Source organism: Chionomys nivalis, chromosome 22 (assembly GCF_950005125.1).
Source record: "Chionomys nivalis chromosome 22, mChiNiv1.1, whole genome shotgun sequence".
Taxonomy (NCBI): Eukaryota; Metazoa; Chordata; class Mammalia; order Rodentia; family Cricetidae; genus Chionomys; species Chionomys nivalis.
In genome coordinates, this window is record NC_080107.1 from 27,090,693 (window position 1) to 27,107,660 (window position 16,968).

Consider the following 16,968-nt stretch of genomic DNA (forward strand, 5'->3'; position numbering starts at 1 on the left):
TGCTGTTCTTGCTAAGGTACTTAATTAAATGTGGAACACGCCCAGAAATGACTATTTTTACTTTGATATTCTTGCGTTTAGTGTCTGGAAGGACTCTGATTTTGGTGTGGGCATATCGGTTTGTGTAATCTGGACATCATCTAATGGTTATCTGCTTCAAAGGCCAGGTCTTTCAAACTCCTTTCGGTATCAGATTTAATGTAAATACCACCAAAATATTCTGGCAGTGGTATTGATTCCTAGTAAATTCGAGAGGCCGTTTTCTTCCTCTCTTTCAGACTTGTACTGTGCCCCTTCTCCTTTGAAAATGAAACTTCTCATTTTCAAAGTCAAAACAAGTTTTGTGTCTACTGATACAAGCCTTGCCCGTCCTTGCTCCGATCTGGTAAACTGCTAATCCAGTGTCTGGCCACCGCCTAGTGACTCCGACTTCGCCAACAGTTTCTTCCATTTGAATGAAATCTGTTGAAGTCATTGAGCCTAAAATTAGAACGATGCCATGCCGTGTGCTCACGCATGGTCTCTCCTCCATAGGTCCTTTATTCTGACAGCTTCCGGAAACAAATACAAGGCAAAGCTGCCTATGTGCTAGACACACCAGAGATGAGACGAGTGAGGGAAACCCAACGGCACATCTCAACAGTAAGTCGGGAATTAGTTGTTAAATTTATTTTTGTATGTCTGTGCCTGCCTGTCGGTATGTTTCCTATGTGTGTGCAAGGCCTGCAGAAGGCAGGAGAATACCCGAGCTCCTGGAACTGGAGTTGCATGTTTGTGAAGTGCCCTGTGCTGGGAACCGAGCCCAGGCTCCCGTGAGAAGAACACACACTCTTGCCTGCCGTGCCACCTCTCCAGCCGCCGAACTCCTTCCGATTGGTGGACCAGCCTGCTACAACATGTCCGGAGATTGGTTACACTATCATATTTTCATAAAGTAAATTCATATTTCAGGTAAAATATCATGAAGACTTTGAGAAACACAAAGGCTGTTTCACACCAGTGGTGACAGATCCCATCACTGAACGAGTGAAGAAAAACACACAGGACTTCAGTGACATTAACTACCGAGGTATTCAAAGAAAAGTGGTAGAGATGGAACAGAAACGGAATGACCAGGATCAAGATACTGTCACAGGTAATTGACAGTTACACCAAATGGAAGACAAAGGACACAGATCTGCAAAAGAAAGCCCCATTAGCTGGTTCGCAAAGCTGGTCTCACGGGCATCTTCTGCCAGTTTTGTTCTGAGACCAGATAAGCTAAGCAGGACAGCCCAGTCCTCCTGTGATTGCCCACACTCCTTCTTAGTTCTCAAGTTACAAATGTGAGAACATATATATTTTTTTATCCTGACTGCTGGCTTTCTTTCAGGTCTGCGTGTCTGGCGTACTAACCCTGGTTCAGTCTTTGACTACGATCCAGCAGAAGATAACATCCAATCCCGGAGTTTACACATGATTAACGGTACGCAGACTCCCAGAGATGCGGGACAGAAACATCATCTAGCTGACTACACCCAGGGTTTCCCATCTTCTGAGCTTGCTCATTGACTGGTGGGCCAAACTCAGCGTGTTCAATTTAGGAAAAAAATTTGACAAACTGTTTGACTTCGTGTCTCCTTCAGATCCCATTGTTATCATTTCTGTATTTTCCTAAAGAGAAAAGTTAGTGAGTTAAAGATGACAGTTAAATACAAAGGGAATAGAACACAAATGTTCATCGGAACCTCTTGAGCTGGTTGTGTTGGGGGGGGGGTCTTTGCAAGAGTCATTGCACATATTCACACTGTCTCCTTATATAGAAAATAAACCATTGGCCCAGAGATTATGTATCCCTTTAGTCCCAGTAATGGGGGTAGAGGCCAGCAGATCTGAGTTCAAACCTCATTTGTTCTGCACATTGAGTTCCAGACCAACCAGGGCTCCACGGTGAGACACCCTACTTTTTGTTTGTTTGGGTTTTTCTTTTTAAGTAAAGTATGCTATGCTGTTCTTTAAGGGTTTATACTATGGATAAAGAGACCAGTAGGGACTCCTGGAACTACTCTGACATACAGTTTTAAGGCTGTGCTCGCAATACCATGGGACACAGGACAGACACTTCCATCTATCTGGAAGTGAGGGAAGCCTTTCTGGAGAAACCAAACTGTGAATGTGTTTGCCCTCTATGCGTTGAAGTGAGCCAGGAAAAGGAATGTGGTGGTGGGAAGGCCCTGTAGTTAAAGGCAGACACAGGTTGGAAACCTGCCACCTACGCCGGCTTTGACCATTTAAATCTCCCATCTGAAAGGGAGAACAACTCTACACTAGAAGAATTGCATGTAAGTCATAGGAAACCACTTAGAGCTACATTCCACAAAAATAAACGACATGACGGAGGCGTCACTGCTGTAGAAAGAAACCCGTCTCTTTCCTGTTTCCAAGCCCAAGCTCGCCGGAGCCGGGAGCAGTCGCGGTCCGCCAGTGCAATGAGCATCAGTGGAGGTGAGGAGAAGTCTGAGCACTCCACGGACCAGCGCCTTTCCACCTACAGCGATGGAGCTGCCTTCTTCTCGGCCACCTCATCAGGTACAAGTAGACTTTCCCAGATGGGCATTGTCCTGCACAGCTGTAATCGCAGCATTCTGGCAGGAGGTTTGCACACCTGAGGCCAGCCGTCCCAGGCAGAGAATTTGTCCAGACAACAAACATGACACCCATCAAAACAATCGAGCGAATGGTATGGACTAACTGTCATGAGGTCAGCTCACTGATGGTTACTAAGCAATTTTTAAATTTAAAAGTTAATTTTTCTGTGCAAAGAATAGAAGTCTGTGGAGTTACACGAAGCTACGTGGTTAATTTTCATAACTTTCCTAGCTCTTCTCTTCGCAGGAGTCATTAATTTGAAGAAAGGACAACCCTGCTTGGTAACCACTGATGGCTGTCTGCCACACGCCTTGACCACCTGTTTCTTTCATCTTTGCAGCTTACAAACACGTGAAAACCACCGAGCTCCCGCAGCAGCGGTCATCTTCCGCGGCCACCCAGCAGACCACACTGTCTTCTATCCCTTCCCACCCATCTACTGCCGGAGTAAGTAAAGAGTAATGGACACAAATTGCTGGATTTGTGTATTTTCTTTTTCCTCAATTCTGACTGTGAAATATACAAACACATATAAATATGCAAACTCGTCCTGCTAGGTCCATAAAGAGTTGCTCTTATGTATATACATTTAGGGCTGACCATTTAGTATTAGGTAACCAATTATGGGCTTATACCAGACCGATTTTCCTCGCTCATTAATTGCCTATTGCTCTTCCTTTAGGGGGCTGGCCTTGTAAGACTTCTCCCAATTGTTGAAGTCTTGCTTAGGCAGCCATTATTGTTGAGGTTTCACGGGTGCAACATCCCTCTCCTCTGTATTAGGCACAATCCTGAACAGGTATCCTGGTCCTCTGGCTTCTTTTGGGGGCATAAGAGATAAGATAAAAACTGACTGCAGGTATAAGGATTTGTAAGTATTTAGAATGCAGTTAAGAGACTATACTGGTTTAGGAAAGAGACAGAAATAGATTCTCGTCTAGGCTCCATTGGGTAGTTGACGAGGTGTATAGTTCCATGCATGTTAACTCTCCACTGAGTACCATTATCATCTTTTAGGATGTCTTGCTGTGCTGTCATTTTTGTAACCCTTAAGCATTCTTGCTGGGTGGGCCTGTTGCTCTTTCTCCTCCGGCAGCTTGCATGGCAACTTCAGATTATGAGAGCTAGTCCTCAGGGAGGAGACCTTGAGGTCAGATCCAGCTGGATTTCCACAAGCCCTGTGTCTGAAGTGGGTGGTGTCTTCAGCAACAGGCACTTACTTTCAAATTATGGGGACCAATTAAAGGCAATCAGCATAGGTTTTGGGGATCTCTTGGGCTACTCTGCCATCAACTCTAAAGGAGGTTCCCATGCCTGGTACTAGAGTTTTATCAGTCTATGGCCCATAGGGGTAGCATTACTGCTCCTCTGCCATCACTTCCTGGAAGAAATACTTGTCAGGTAGGATCGTTACACCTGCTTGCTTCCCAGCCTCATTTGCCTGAAACACTCTTTTCCATCATTTCACTCTCAGGTGGTACCTATGTTTTTAGAGTTGAGTTTCTTGTAGACAGCAGAAATACGTATTTCATCTCTTAATTCTTTCATCTTAACCATTTCTCTTGATCAGAGAATCGAAGCAATAAATACCAACTTTCGGGAGTGGAGTTGCTTGCTGTCTGTTGTCTTAGTCCTATTTTGCACTTCAGTAATTAAAGCATCTGTAGCATATTCTTCCACCCAAAATATTGCTTCCAATGTTCTCTGCAAGGCTGCTTTGCTGGGTCAGGTCACTGAGCAGTCTCAGGCTGTGAAAAATCCAGAAGATTTTTGTCTTGTACAAGGTAACCAGTTGTCCACAAACATCAGTAGGACAGCTGAGGCAAGCTTTGCCCTCAGTTTCCGCCTACCCCATATGGCGAATGGCCTTTGTTTTGGTATGACCACGCCATGTCAACAATACACATGCACTTCCTCTAGGAAGAGGTCCTCTGCTCCATCCAGAGTCTCTTTTCTTTATTACACTTTTAAAAGATTTATTTCTATGAGTGTTTTCCCTGTACTTATTTATGTGCCCCACGTGAGTGCAGAGCTCAAAAAAGACCACTGGATCCCTTGGGACTGGAGTTACAGTGTGAGCTACTGCTTAGGTTCTAGGAAGCAGATCCTCCAAGAGTAGGACATGCTCTTAATGACTGAGCCCTCTCCAGCAAGAAAAATCAGTAGGTAGCCTGAGAGTGAGGATAAGAGTGAGACATCTTGCCTGGCGGTGGTGGCGCATGCATTTAGCCCCAATACCCAGGAGGCAGAGACAGGCAGATCTCTGTGAGTTCGAGGCCAAGCCTGGTCTACAAGCGAGTTCCAGGACAGCTAGGACTGTTACACAGAGAAACCCTGTCTCAAAAACCAAAAGAAATAAGTGAAACATCTTTTTCTGTTCCCCCTAACTGTTCACTCGTGTTATTTCCTTTGGAGAAGTGTTTATTCATAACTTTAGCATCTTAAATAATACTTCTGGTGTTGAGTTGGAGGCCTTCATAAATCAACATATGATCTACAAATATTTTATGAGGTTTTTGTTTTGTTACTGGTTTTTGTTTGGTATTTGTGGTAGCTGCACACCTAAATTTATCAAAAAGGTTATATCATTATTTTTTCCTTGTTTTCATTCCCATGAATAGAAAATCTTCCGTGCCATGTATGACTATATGGCTGCCGATGCAGATGAAGTGTCCTTCAAAGATGGAGATGCCATAGTGAATGCTCAAGCGATTGATGAAGGCTGGATGTATGGCACTGTGCAGAGGACCGGCAGGACCGGCATGCTCCCAGCCAACTACGTGGAAGCTATCTAAGCACCTCAAGATCTCCATCAGTTTGCAGTGTCTGAATCTGTCCTCTGCAGGCAACATTTCAGGAGACATCAGTGTACCCATGCTCTCAAAGTGCCTAATATTTTCACCTGCATCAATATCATTTAATGTATTGCCATCTCCTCTATAGGAACCTGAGTGATTCTCCATGAAACCAAACATTAATTCATCTGGTCAGTCCTTAAACTAGACTTACAGATTCATTCTTTTCTAGATTTATACAGGAAACTAAAGACGGCAAACACGTAAAAGCTCATTTTGAAAATTATTAATATCAATTCCTTTCCGTTTTAAAGTAAGTTGAAATTCACAATAGAATTTTTAAAGGCTTCTGTAGTGCTATGTAGCCAGACCAGTCTTTCCCAATTATAAAAATGTTTTGACATTTGTTCTGGACATGCCAAACAATAAAAGAAAAACAGAAGAGTGAACCACCTTTGTCTTGTGCTTCTACTCTTGTTTCTGTAAGTTATAAAGATGACAGTCAACAAACTGGTGAGAAACTGAAAGCTAATAAACTCCATAGTTGTGCAACAAACTGCTCCTGGGCTAAACTCTAATAAAATCCCAGCTTAAAAGTTACCAAATTTGGAACTGGAACAGTGGATTGGTGGTTAAGAAGCACTGGTTGAGCCGGGCAGAAGTGGTGCATGCCTTTAGTCCCAGCACTCAGGAGGCAGAGGCAGGAAGATTTCTTGAGTTCAAAGCCAGCCTGGTCTACAGTGCAAGTTCCAAGACAGCTAGGACTACACAGAGAAACCCTATCTTGGAAAAACAAAATGGAAAACAGACACAGAAGCACTGGTGGCTCTTCCAGAGGACCTTTGTTTGGATTCCCAGCATCCACGTGGCAGCTCACAACCATTTGTAACTGGAGTCCCAGGAAGCACATGCTCATGGTGCAGACATATACACAGGCAAAACATCTATGCCTATAAACAATAAAGGCCAAAGGCAAAAAAAGTTACCAAGGTTTTTTAATGTACTGCTGATAAAATTTTAATGTACTGATAATAATGAAGTGTAGACATTCTCAGAATGGTCCATTTTACATATGTATTGGATTTGGTTTAATTCTTTTAGCTAACTTGTATCTCTTAACCAGAGAATGGAGACAATTCATACCAACTTTTTGGGCCAGTATTAATCCATACTTATTTAACAAACTTCCCTTAAGAGCGTTAAAGAGAGAGAGAGCTATGGGATGCAGTGTTAAGTTGAGGGATCCCTGCCACCTGTATGCAACGGGATGACAATATGAACTAAACCTTGTGTAAAGAACAAGGGATGGAAAGACAACCAGTAACGAATGTCTGACCATTACTTACTGTCCTGGAGGAGCCAAAGACTGTCCCTTAACGTGACAGCTACATTAGTACAGCTGACCAGAGCCAGTTCTTTCAGTTGCTTTTTGGTTTTGGCATGCTAGAGATCAAACCAAGGGTCCTGGGCATGCTAGGCAAATGCCCCCTTTTCCCTCAAGTTTCTTACCATGTGCCTCTCTGAGACTCAAGGGGTCGAGTGCTCTAGAAAAATCACACACTTATGAATATCAGAATGCCTGGTACTGTACTAGATAATGGAAGTCATACACAGAACAAAGTTGGGGTCCTCACAGTCCCAAGAAAAGGCATACTTACCTATATTGATTTCCATTACTGCAACAAAAGTCCTAAAGTAACTTAAATCAGGAAAGGTTTCTCTGGACTCAACAGTTTTGTGACGATTTCAGTCCAATTGGTCCAGTAAGGGAAAGCAATGAATTTCAATCTTAGTGACCGTGCAGTCCAAATGAACAAAAACAGACATGAAATGAGTGGAGAAAGAGTACCTCAGAAGGCAAGGGGTTGCTTGGGAATCTGCAAAGCTGTGTTCTCCCCAAGCAAAAGATAAAGGAGCTTATACTCCCATGCCACAGTCTATCACCAAGGGTCTCTAGAACACACATCATGAAAGAATGCCGCTTAATGGGATGCTCCTTATGGCCTACCCATCAAGGAATGGCAACACCCCGACTTGCCTACAGGCCATCTGATATAGACAATCCCTTACTGAAGGCTCCCTCTTCCCAGCTGTCTCTAACTTGAGTCAAGTTGAAAAAAAAAAAAGTTACCAGCACAAAGACGCATGTTTATCCTTAAAAGCGAGGCAATGTAGAAAGGGAACATTCTTGCCGTCGGTGGTGGCGCACGCCTTTAATCTCAGCAATTGGGAGGCAGAGGCAGGCGGATCTCTGTGAGTTCGAGACCAGCCTGGTCTACAAGAGCTAGTTCCAGGACAGGCTCCAAAAACCACAGAGAAACCCTGTCTCAAAAAAAAAAAAAAAAAAAAAAAAAAAAGGGGGGGAACATTCTTGAATTCCTGTGAATGCCCAGTTTGCACAATAGTGTTTTAGCCCAAAATAAGAGCACACTAAAGGTGCATCAGCACAAAAATAAATCTACCCCTATGCCTGCTTTACTTAGTCACTAACAAGTCCCAATACATAGGAATGTATGACAAAGAAAGCCATTTCATCAGGGTTAGAAGTAGAAAAGGCCACAGTATCGCAGTCCTTTATGGTCATGGTCTAAGCCTCCAGTCCATTAATTATCTACCAATATCACCACAGAGACCAAGCCTCAAGCCACAATAAGCCTTTGGGAAACATTCCAGGCCCAAACCCTAGCAATGCCTAAATTTTCCAATGATTCTCTCGCACCCAAGTCTCCAAGTTTCACCTCTGGAGAGGTCAAAGACAGATTAACCAGACTATCACCATTCCAGACTTTACAGAACCAACCACTGGAGTAGTTTCAGTTTACTATAAGCAACCACCCTGTTCCAGGAAAAGCCAAAAAAACGATACCACCCAGGAACAGACCAATCAGCATCCAGAGGGAAAGTATGTAAAGTTCCAACCATAATAGATAATGGGATACCAGATGCCCCTAAGCCTAGCATGCAATCTCCTTTTGCCAAGATAGCCCCAGGCAAATCAAGTGTCTTAGTTGACGGAAATTCCTTACCCCAATCCGTGCTATGATAGAAACCCTGATGGGGCTCTCTGATTAAACAGCTTCAGCAGAGCAGGAAGATCCAAGCTTGAGCTTGAATAAAGGCTCTTTGCTTTTGTATATGGATTTGAACTCCTTGGTGGTCTTTGAGGGATTATGCAACATGGGTTTAACATTTGGGGACTCGTCTGGGATCCCCCAAGCAAGCCAACCAGGACCTCTGACCATAGAGCCTCTGGCCAGCTGGTAAGTCTTCTTGTACTTTCACTTCTCTCTCCATCTCTCTTTGCTGTGCTGTAAAACAGGCGCTAATCTGTCAGTGCCTGTATCAGGTCTGGGAGGACACACTGCAAGACCACAGACTGTGGGCCTGGGAGACATCCCAGGACCCTTTTGACCACTATTGGATCACATTAGTATCTCTGGGAAGGTGTGGGTCATTCACATGGTCCAGCATGAGACCAGAGTCTCAGTTTCAGTTTTGCCTCCAGGTACCAATTTGTTCACTGTCTTGTGTGTTGTCATGCTGTTTGTTTTCTTTCTATGAGACTGATGTTATGGGACAGGCTCAGAGCACCCTGATTTTGGACCACTTTCAGTACAACAGAAATAGGGCCAAAAGCACAGGTTTTTAGACTAAGAAAGGTAAACTTAACATTTTCTGTGTAATAATGAAAGGCCAGCCTTTGGAATTGGATGGCAACCAGAGGGAACTTTTGCACTTGTATGTTCTCTTTATGACCAACGACATCATCTTCCAAAATCCACAACACCCTGACCAGATACAGTTACTAGGCAGGACCTCATGGAGGATTCTCCCACTTTGCTAAAACTTTTGTTTCTACAGGGCCAAGGAGAAAGACAATACTCACCCCTCACGAAGGCAAGAGACAGGAGGACTACAAGCCCTCTGCCCCCACACTCCAAGAGGGTACTGAGGACAAGCTTCTCTTTTCGCCTCCTCCTTATTGACCTCTCCCCCAACTAATCCAGTGACCGAAGGCGGGGAGAGTGCAAGTGAATCTAGGTAGTCCTCCACACACCAGGGGGACAGCAATGAGTTTCCCTGGGTGAGTTGTCCTTCCCTTGAGAGCAGTCAGCCTGCAAGATAAAGAGGACAATGAACAAATGCAGTACTGGCCCTTTGCAGACCCCAGGGTTTTCAAAACAGCCAAAGAGACTTATTAACCTTCTAGATTCTGTCATCTTCACTCACCAACCAACCAGTATTTTTTTGCAGATTTTATTCAGTACTGAAGAAAAAGGATTTGACTGATGCCTGGAAATTGGTTCTGGATCCAGATAGGAACCCCACTATTAATCCTGCCTTGATAGATCAAGGATTCCCCTTGATATGGCTGAACTGCCATTTCAACCAGACATAAAGTACAGAGAGACTCCAGGTCAACCGGTCAACCGCCAGATTCTAATGGGGGGGGTATGGCAATATGCTGGCCCACTAATTTAGCTAAGGTCAGTAATGTTCTTCAGAAAAAGACTAAATCTCAGAATCTCTGTCAGCCTCTTTTGTTCTCCTTCTCCTTCTTTTTGAGACAGAGTTTCTCTGTAGCTTTGGAGCCTGTCCTGGAACTAGCTCTGTAGACCAGGCTGGTCTCGAATTCACTCTGCTTCCTAAGTGCTAGGATTAAAGGCGTGCACCACCACACCCAGCTTCCATTGGCCTTTATAGAACAGATCATGGAGGCTCTTTGTGCCTACTCTCCCATGGATCTGGAGGCCCTGGAAAATAGATCAGCTGTTATGGCATTTGTCAAACAGGTAATACCAGAAAATAGGTGTAAATTGCAGAGGATAGACAGACTAACAGATAAAAGAATGCAAGAGTTGCTAGCAATAGTGGAAAAGGTTTACAACAACAGAGAAACCTCAGAGGATAAACAGATGAGAGCTATGGTCATAGAGAACACAAAACAAACCCAGAATATGGCAAGGAATCTCCTAGCAGGTCCCCAGACAGAAAGAGATGCCAGCTGAGATACCCGGTGAAAGATCAAGGAACAGGACACACACAAGAGAGCATCCTAGGCTGAAAAGGGACCTATGTGCATACTGTAAAAAGATGAGACATTGGATCAAAGAATGCTCCCAAAAGTCCAAAAGAAAAGACTGTGACTCAGGATGTGACTCTTACCATGTACTGGTCACAGAGTCAGGTGATCTCAGTGATTAGGGGAGACGGGATTTGATCCTGACATCAAGCCCAGGGTAACTCTGAGTGGAGGGGAAACTTACAGATTTCATCATAGACACAGGAGCTCAACATTCAGTTCTGACCAAACCCTAAGGAAATTTGTCTCACAAAAATTTTGGGGTGTAGGGAGTCACAAATATGAGTCAATATTCATGGACTACCCAAAAGTAGTGGATATCAGTATGGGCCAGGTGTCCCACTTATTCCTGGTCATAGCTAATTGCCCTTACTCCTTATTAGGAAGAGATTTACTTTTTAAGTTGGGGCTGAGATTTCATTCAATTAAAATAATATCTCAACTGCAAATCAAAAGGGACAACCAATCCTAGTCCTCACTCTCCAATTTGAGGACAAATATAGGCTACATCAAGGCTAACACTTTCCCCCAAGGACACAGCCATATGGCTGACTCAACATCCTGAGGCCTTCACAGAGACTGGGGGCATGGGCCTAGCTGGATCCCAAGCTCCCGGGCTCAAACTCAAGCCTGATGCCACGCCCCTCGGATTTGGCAATACCCTATGTCACAGGAAGCAAAGAAGGGAATCACCCCTCACATACGCCTCATGGAACAAGGGAATTCCGATCCTTTTGCCAGTCTGCTTGGAACACCCCCTCCCTTTCAGTTAAGAAACACAATTCTAATGATTACCAGCCTGTGCAGGACCTTTGGGAAGCCAACCACAGGGTTATGGACATTCATTCCACAGTACCCAACCCATACATACCCTTCTGAGCTCACTTCCCCCTACCAGGGCTTTGTACTCAGTGTTAGACCTCAAAGATGCCTTCTTTAGCCTACCCCTGGCCCCCAAATGCCAGTCCTTGTTTCCCTTTAAATGGCAAGACCCTGAGAAAAGACACAAAGCTGACCTGGACCAGGTTGTCTTAGGGGTTCAAGAATTTCCCAACCAACCATGGGCACCATGGGAGAGGCTAGAAGGGCAGGGTAGAAGAATGGAGGGGAGTAGAGAAAAATATACAGCTCAATAAAAACAATGTAAAAAGACAAAGTAAGCAACAAACACAGGAAGAAAAAAAAGAATTTTCCAACCGTCTTTGATGAGGCCCTACACGAGGACCTAGGAAATACTGCAAGACACCCACAGGTCACCCTCTTACAATATGTGGACCACACCTTGATAGCAGCCACCAGTGAAGAGGACTGTGAGGTAAGCACTGGCAATCTGCTAACCACCTTGGGGACCTTGGGGTATTGGGCATCATCTAAAATGGCTCAAATCTGCCAGACAGAAGTAACCCATTTGAGATTTATACTCAAAGGTGGACAGTGATGGCTCTCAGAAGCCCATAAGGAGACTCAAGATACCCACTCCAACCCCCAAGAGATAAAGCAGAGAATTCCTTGGGTCTGCAGGCTTCTGCCGCCTCTGGATTCCCAGTTTTGCTGCACTAAGACATTATATTAGACCACAAAGCAAAGCCTGCCCTTCTTCTGGACTGAGACTGAAGATAAGGCTTACAATAAAATCAAAAAAGTCCTCCTTCTCAGCACCCGTACTAGGGCTGCCAGACATCTTCAAACCCTTCCATCTCTACATATCCAAAGGGTTTTAACCCAAATTCTAGGACGTTGGAATAGGCCAGTAGCCTGTCTAAAAGACTTTACTCAATGGCAGTTGGTTGGCCTTAGAATCCTTGTGGCCACCAACCTGCAGGTCAAAGATGCCTCAAGGTAACCTCGTACCCAAAACACCACTGAAGGAGTGCTCAAAGAACCACCTGACCAATGGATGAGTGATACTGGCATGACTCGCTCTAAGAGCCTCCTTCTTAACCACCACCCTATCCCACCCCCACCCCCGCAGATCCATTTCCTTCTGAGTGCAAGCTTGAACTCTGCGTCCCTACTCCCTGACCCTGACCTGGACACTCCATTATGATTGTGCAGGAATCCTGAGCCAAGCACACAGGCTGAGAAAGGATCCATACGACCGGCCCGCTCCAGATGCAGAGCTTACCTGGTAGATGGACGGGAGCAGCTTCATGTGGGATGGCAAGAGGTGTGCCAGGGCCATGATGGTGACACAGGAGGACACTGTATGGGTTATGGCCCAACCATCAGGGACATCAACCCAGAAGGCTAAACTCGAAGTCTTAAACCAAGGCACTGGAGATGGTGAAGGGAGGAGGCTAAAAGCCTACATGAACAGCCATTGTGCCTTCGCCACGGCCCACGTTCATTGAAATCATCTGTCAGGAACTGGGGCTCCTCGCTGCAGAAGGAAAGACTACCAAAAAAACAAATGGAAGATCCTGGACTTACTGGCAGCCTATGACTGCTAACCAAACTGGTCGTCTCCTGCCTGGGACATCAAAAGGCTGACATGCCAGTGGTCAGTGAAAACCAGAGAGCTGATAGAATGGCAAGGAGGCAGAACAGACTACTGATGTCCTGGTGCTCACTCTGCCAGACCCAGTACCTCTCAATCTCCCAAGCTACACCTCTGAAGATTTGTACATGATATATAGACTGCCAACAGCACAGAAAACCAATGGATAACAGGCAGAGGGATACAGTGATATTTTATTTGTGTTTTAATAAATAAAGCTTGCCTGAAGATCAGAGAGCAAAGCTAACCACACTAGTCATCCATACAGGCCAGGCAGTGGTGGCATGCACCCTTAATCCTGGCAACTGCACTAGCCATAGAAGCCAGGCAGAGGTGGTGCACACCTTTGATCCCAGAATATAAGGCAGAATGAGACAGGAACTCACTCTTTTCAGTCTGAAGATCTCAGAGGTAAAAGCTCTCCAGTGGTTGGCTGCTTTGCTTCTCTGATCTTTCAATTTCAACCCCAATATGTCTCTGGTTTGGTTTTTGTTAGTCATGCTACAACTAATGCCTAACTTTTAGGGTATACATTCATGAAAAAGCTGATGCCTAACTTTTAGGGTATACATTCATGAAAAAGCTGTCTGTGGCCTTCCAGCTACCAACATAGGCCAGAGCTACACGTGATTGGAGTCACTGCCCTGCCACCCGAGTCTTCCTTTCTTCATTGGGGGGAGGGGGCTCTCCCTGAACCCCCTTCTCAGGCTGCTGTCAAACTAGGTCGCTGCCTTGAAATCCAGTCAGGCTTCTACTGTTCTACGCAGCAGCAATCAGTCTCACATCATCATCATTTCATCATTATTTGCAGCAGATTTGGTGAGAAAACTGGAATTGTTAAGAGAGGAATTAGTTAAAGGGGGAGTTTTTTTCCCATGTTAAGAAACGGAGGACACAATTGAGATAGTTATGAAGCACGATTAATAAAAACCCAGGGTCAGAAATTGAAGTTCAACCTGAAGATCTGAAAAGCAAAACAGCCAGCCACTGGCCCTTACCTCAACCTCAGTTTGAAAATAGTGATCCTTCTTCCAGGAATCTCAGAATGAGACTATGTTGCACTTGATCTGCTACCAGACTGTGGTGGAGAGTCTCAGCTGGTCACACACTCCCGCCCCTAAGCAGTCCGGCCTCCTGCGCTGGTTCACCCAGAACTCTATGACTTCCCTCCCAGACCCCAGAGCCAGGCCTAACAATAGGAGGTGTTTTACCACTTTCAAAATGACCTGGCACATAAATGCAGTATTATACACCTTCTCATTATTTAACAACTACAGATTTAGAAGACAATGGAACCCATCAATCTTTGTAAGGCAACCATGAGAAATGGAGGAGGGGGAGAATACTGTGTCTCTGGCACACCACAATGCTCATAAACACAGGTTTTGGATCATGTTATCCTTATTCCCTTTAGGACTCAAACCACAGCTATCAAAATCAAGAAACAAAAGTAAACGCTAGAATTTATTTTTAACTTTTATCTTAAATAAAAGTTCATTTTAATAACCAGTCTCAAATGGCAAATTATTACAATCAACTCTCAATTACTCATTAGTTTTACTATGAAGACGCTCAACTCAACTATTAGTGCCCGACACAGCAAGTTAAGACAGCCTATTGCTTCCAGACTGTTAATTTGTCTCACAGAACAGTGCTCTTCTCACCTGCTAGTGAAGTTGATAGGACTAATAGGTATTTGCTAAATTTTAGAACTCAACAAATATACTTTGAAGGTAAAACTAAACTTTTACCAAGAGCAGCAAAATATTAACAAATGACTGGTTGGATTCTGCTAGGGCTAGGTATCCAGTGTTTAAAATGGACTGAAAGCAATTGCTAATTTACCAACACAGAAAGCAAACAGCCAAATTCCACGTTATTTCATAGGTATAACTTACTAATTAGTGCCACGCATTTCTCCTTAAGACCAAAGTCCCCTGATATCACGGTAAACATGCTTAAAGGCTCAAAAAAACTGTACTGAAAAAGTTGAGAAAAATATACTGAAGAACTAGTTGGCTCATAGCGTATGTATACTGGAACATCTGCAAAGCAATGACCATCAGGATTCTTACAGAAAAGTTCAGACCTACAAACCACTGTCTAAACTGACCACATACCAAATATGAACAGAATTGTTCTCTGGAACAAGGACTGACAAACTCTTAAATTAAGAGGCAAATATCTGAAGACTGTATGGAGGCCAGTCTCTGATGAATTAGTCATCAAAACAGGAAAGCAGCCAAACACAGCCTGACTGCCACAACACAACTATTTCTGAATACTAAGAATTTCCTATTTTTTTTCATATGCTTGAAATATTTTTAAAAATTTCTTCCCAATGACTTTAAAACAAAGAACAGGAAGTGGCACTGGAAAATGGCACAGTAGCTAAGAGCACTGGCTGCTCTTCTAGAGGACACAAGTTTAATCCCGAGCACCTACATGGCAGCTCACAACCGCCTAAAAGATCTGATGGACATTCTTCAGCACGCACCTGGTGCACAGACATAAATGCAGGCAAAATACCAACACACACAAAGTGAATTGTTAAAAACAGGAGGTAAGGGGGGCTGGAGAGATGGCTCAGAGGTTAAGCGCATTGCCTGCTCTTCTTAAGGTCCTGAGTTCAATTCCCAGCAACCACATGGTGGCTCACAACCATCTGTAATGGGGTCTGGTGCCCTCTTCTGGCATACACACAAACAGAATATTGTATACATAGTAAATAAATATTAAAAAAAAAAAAGTTAAAAAAAAACAGGAGGTAAGGCAGTTTGCTCCACTATAATCACTAAACTATCCTGCTGCACTTCGATAATCAATTCTTTTCTTAGAAAATTCTTATTCTGTAAAAAAAAAAATGCTTTAGATACTAATTCAATTATGCATAAAAATAGCTTTAATGATCTATTTAAATGTTTCAAGACATTATATTGAACATCCTAGGTATTTATCTTTTAAGATCCAAGGCACTTTTAAACATTTATACTGCTGGGAGTGTAGATTAAATACTGAATGTTTTGTTAATATTTGTTGAAACTGGGTCTCTTGTGGCCTTGAACTCTTGTTCCTAGCTATACCTCCCAAGGCTAGAATTACACACATGCCACCACACCTCCTGATCAGATATTTTAAAGTAATCACTCAAGTTAATTTTGAAAACTAACTTCAAAACTGCTTTATGATAAAGGCATTCAGGAACCAGTGCTTGTCCTCACACCAAATGGTTTTATCAAACTCTTGGCTGAGTGTGGTGGTACATAGTTAATGCCTACATCAAGTCAAAGTAAGAAGCAAGCAGATCTCTGTGAGTTAGGCCAGCCTGGTCTATATATAAGGAATGAAATCTACAAGAAATTCCTGTCTCAAATGGTTGTTTGAGGCTAGAGGAGTACCCTGATCTTGAGATCAGCCCTGGCAATGAAGTACAGTCCACACCAGCCAGGGCTGAAGTAAGACTGTTTCCAAACCAAACCCACCTCTCTCCTGTCCTCCTCTCTTCACTGCACCACCTCCTATGCGCTAACAAGCATATACACTTAACGTTAGTTTTATACTCAGTTACAAACCAGCAAAGAACATTTCTGCTACAACTGAAGCATGAAAGTGGCATGTAAGAGGTTGTTCTTTTCGACATCAGCGGTTTAAAATATTGCCTGAATTTTCAAATCACATAAAGGGTCCATATTCCATACTTAGAGGTACTTTCCAGGAACATGAGCATCGAACAGGTTATGTCTGTTTTTACTTAAAGATTTAATATATATAAGAGAAAAGGTTGTAACAAAACTATAACATTTATCATCTATACCAAGAACTCACACAGATATTGTTAAGGGCATATTTACAAAGTAACTGCAGATCTTAAATTTATGGATACTTTCAAAGAGCAATATATAAACCCAGGTACATAACAGACATAACCATTAACTAAATGACCATAAACCACACATCAATGAGCA

The 16,968-nt window shown here is 43.6% G+C and overlaps 1 protein-coding gene across 19 annotated transcripts in view; it reads left to right on the forward strand.

Annotated features, from left to right (window-relative positions):
* The window catches only part of Neb (nebulin), a 186,466-nt gene extending 180,654 nt beyond the window's left edge, over positions 1–5,812 (forward strand). For all 19 annotated transcript variants that reach the window (XM_057755442.1, XM_057755424.1, XM_057755423.1 and 16 more), the window contains 6 exons: positions 535–642; positions 952–1,135; positions 1,373–1,465; positions 2,425–2,568; positions 2,969–3,075; positions 5,250–5,812. In XM_057755442.1, coding sequence (XP_057611425.1) covers positions 535–642; positions 952–1,135; positions 1,373–1,465; positions 2,425–2,568; positions 2,969–3,075; positions 5,250–5,423 — 810 coding nt within the window. In that variant the 3' untranslated portion in view covers positions 5,424–5,812. The remainder of the gene's footprint in view (positions 1–534; positions 643–951; positions 1,136–1,372; positions 1,466–2,424; positions 2,569–2,968; positions 3,076–5,249) is intronic.
* Positions 5,813–16,968: the final 11,156 nt, after the last annotated feature.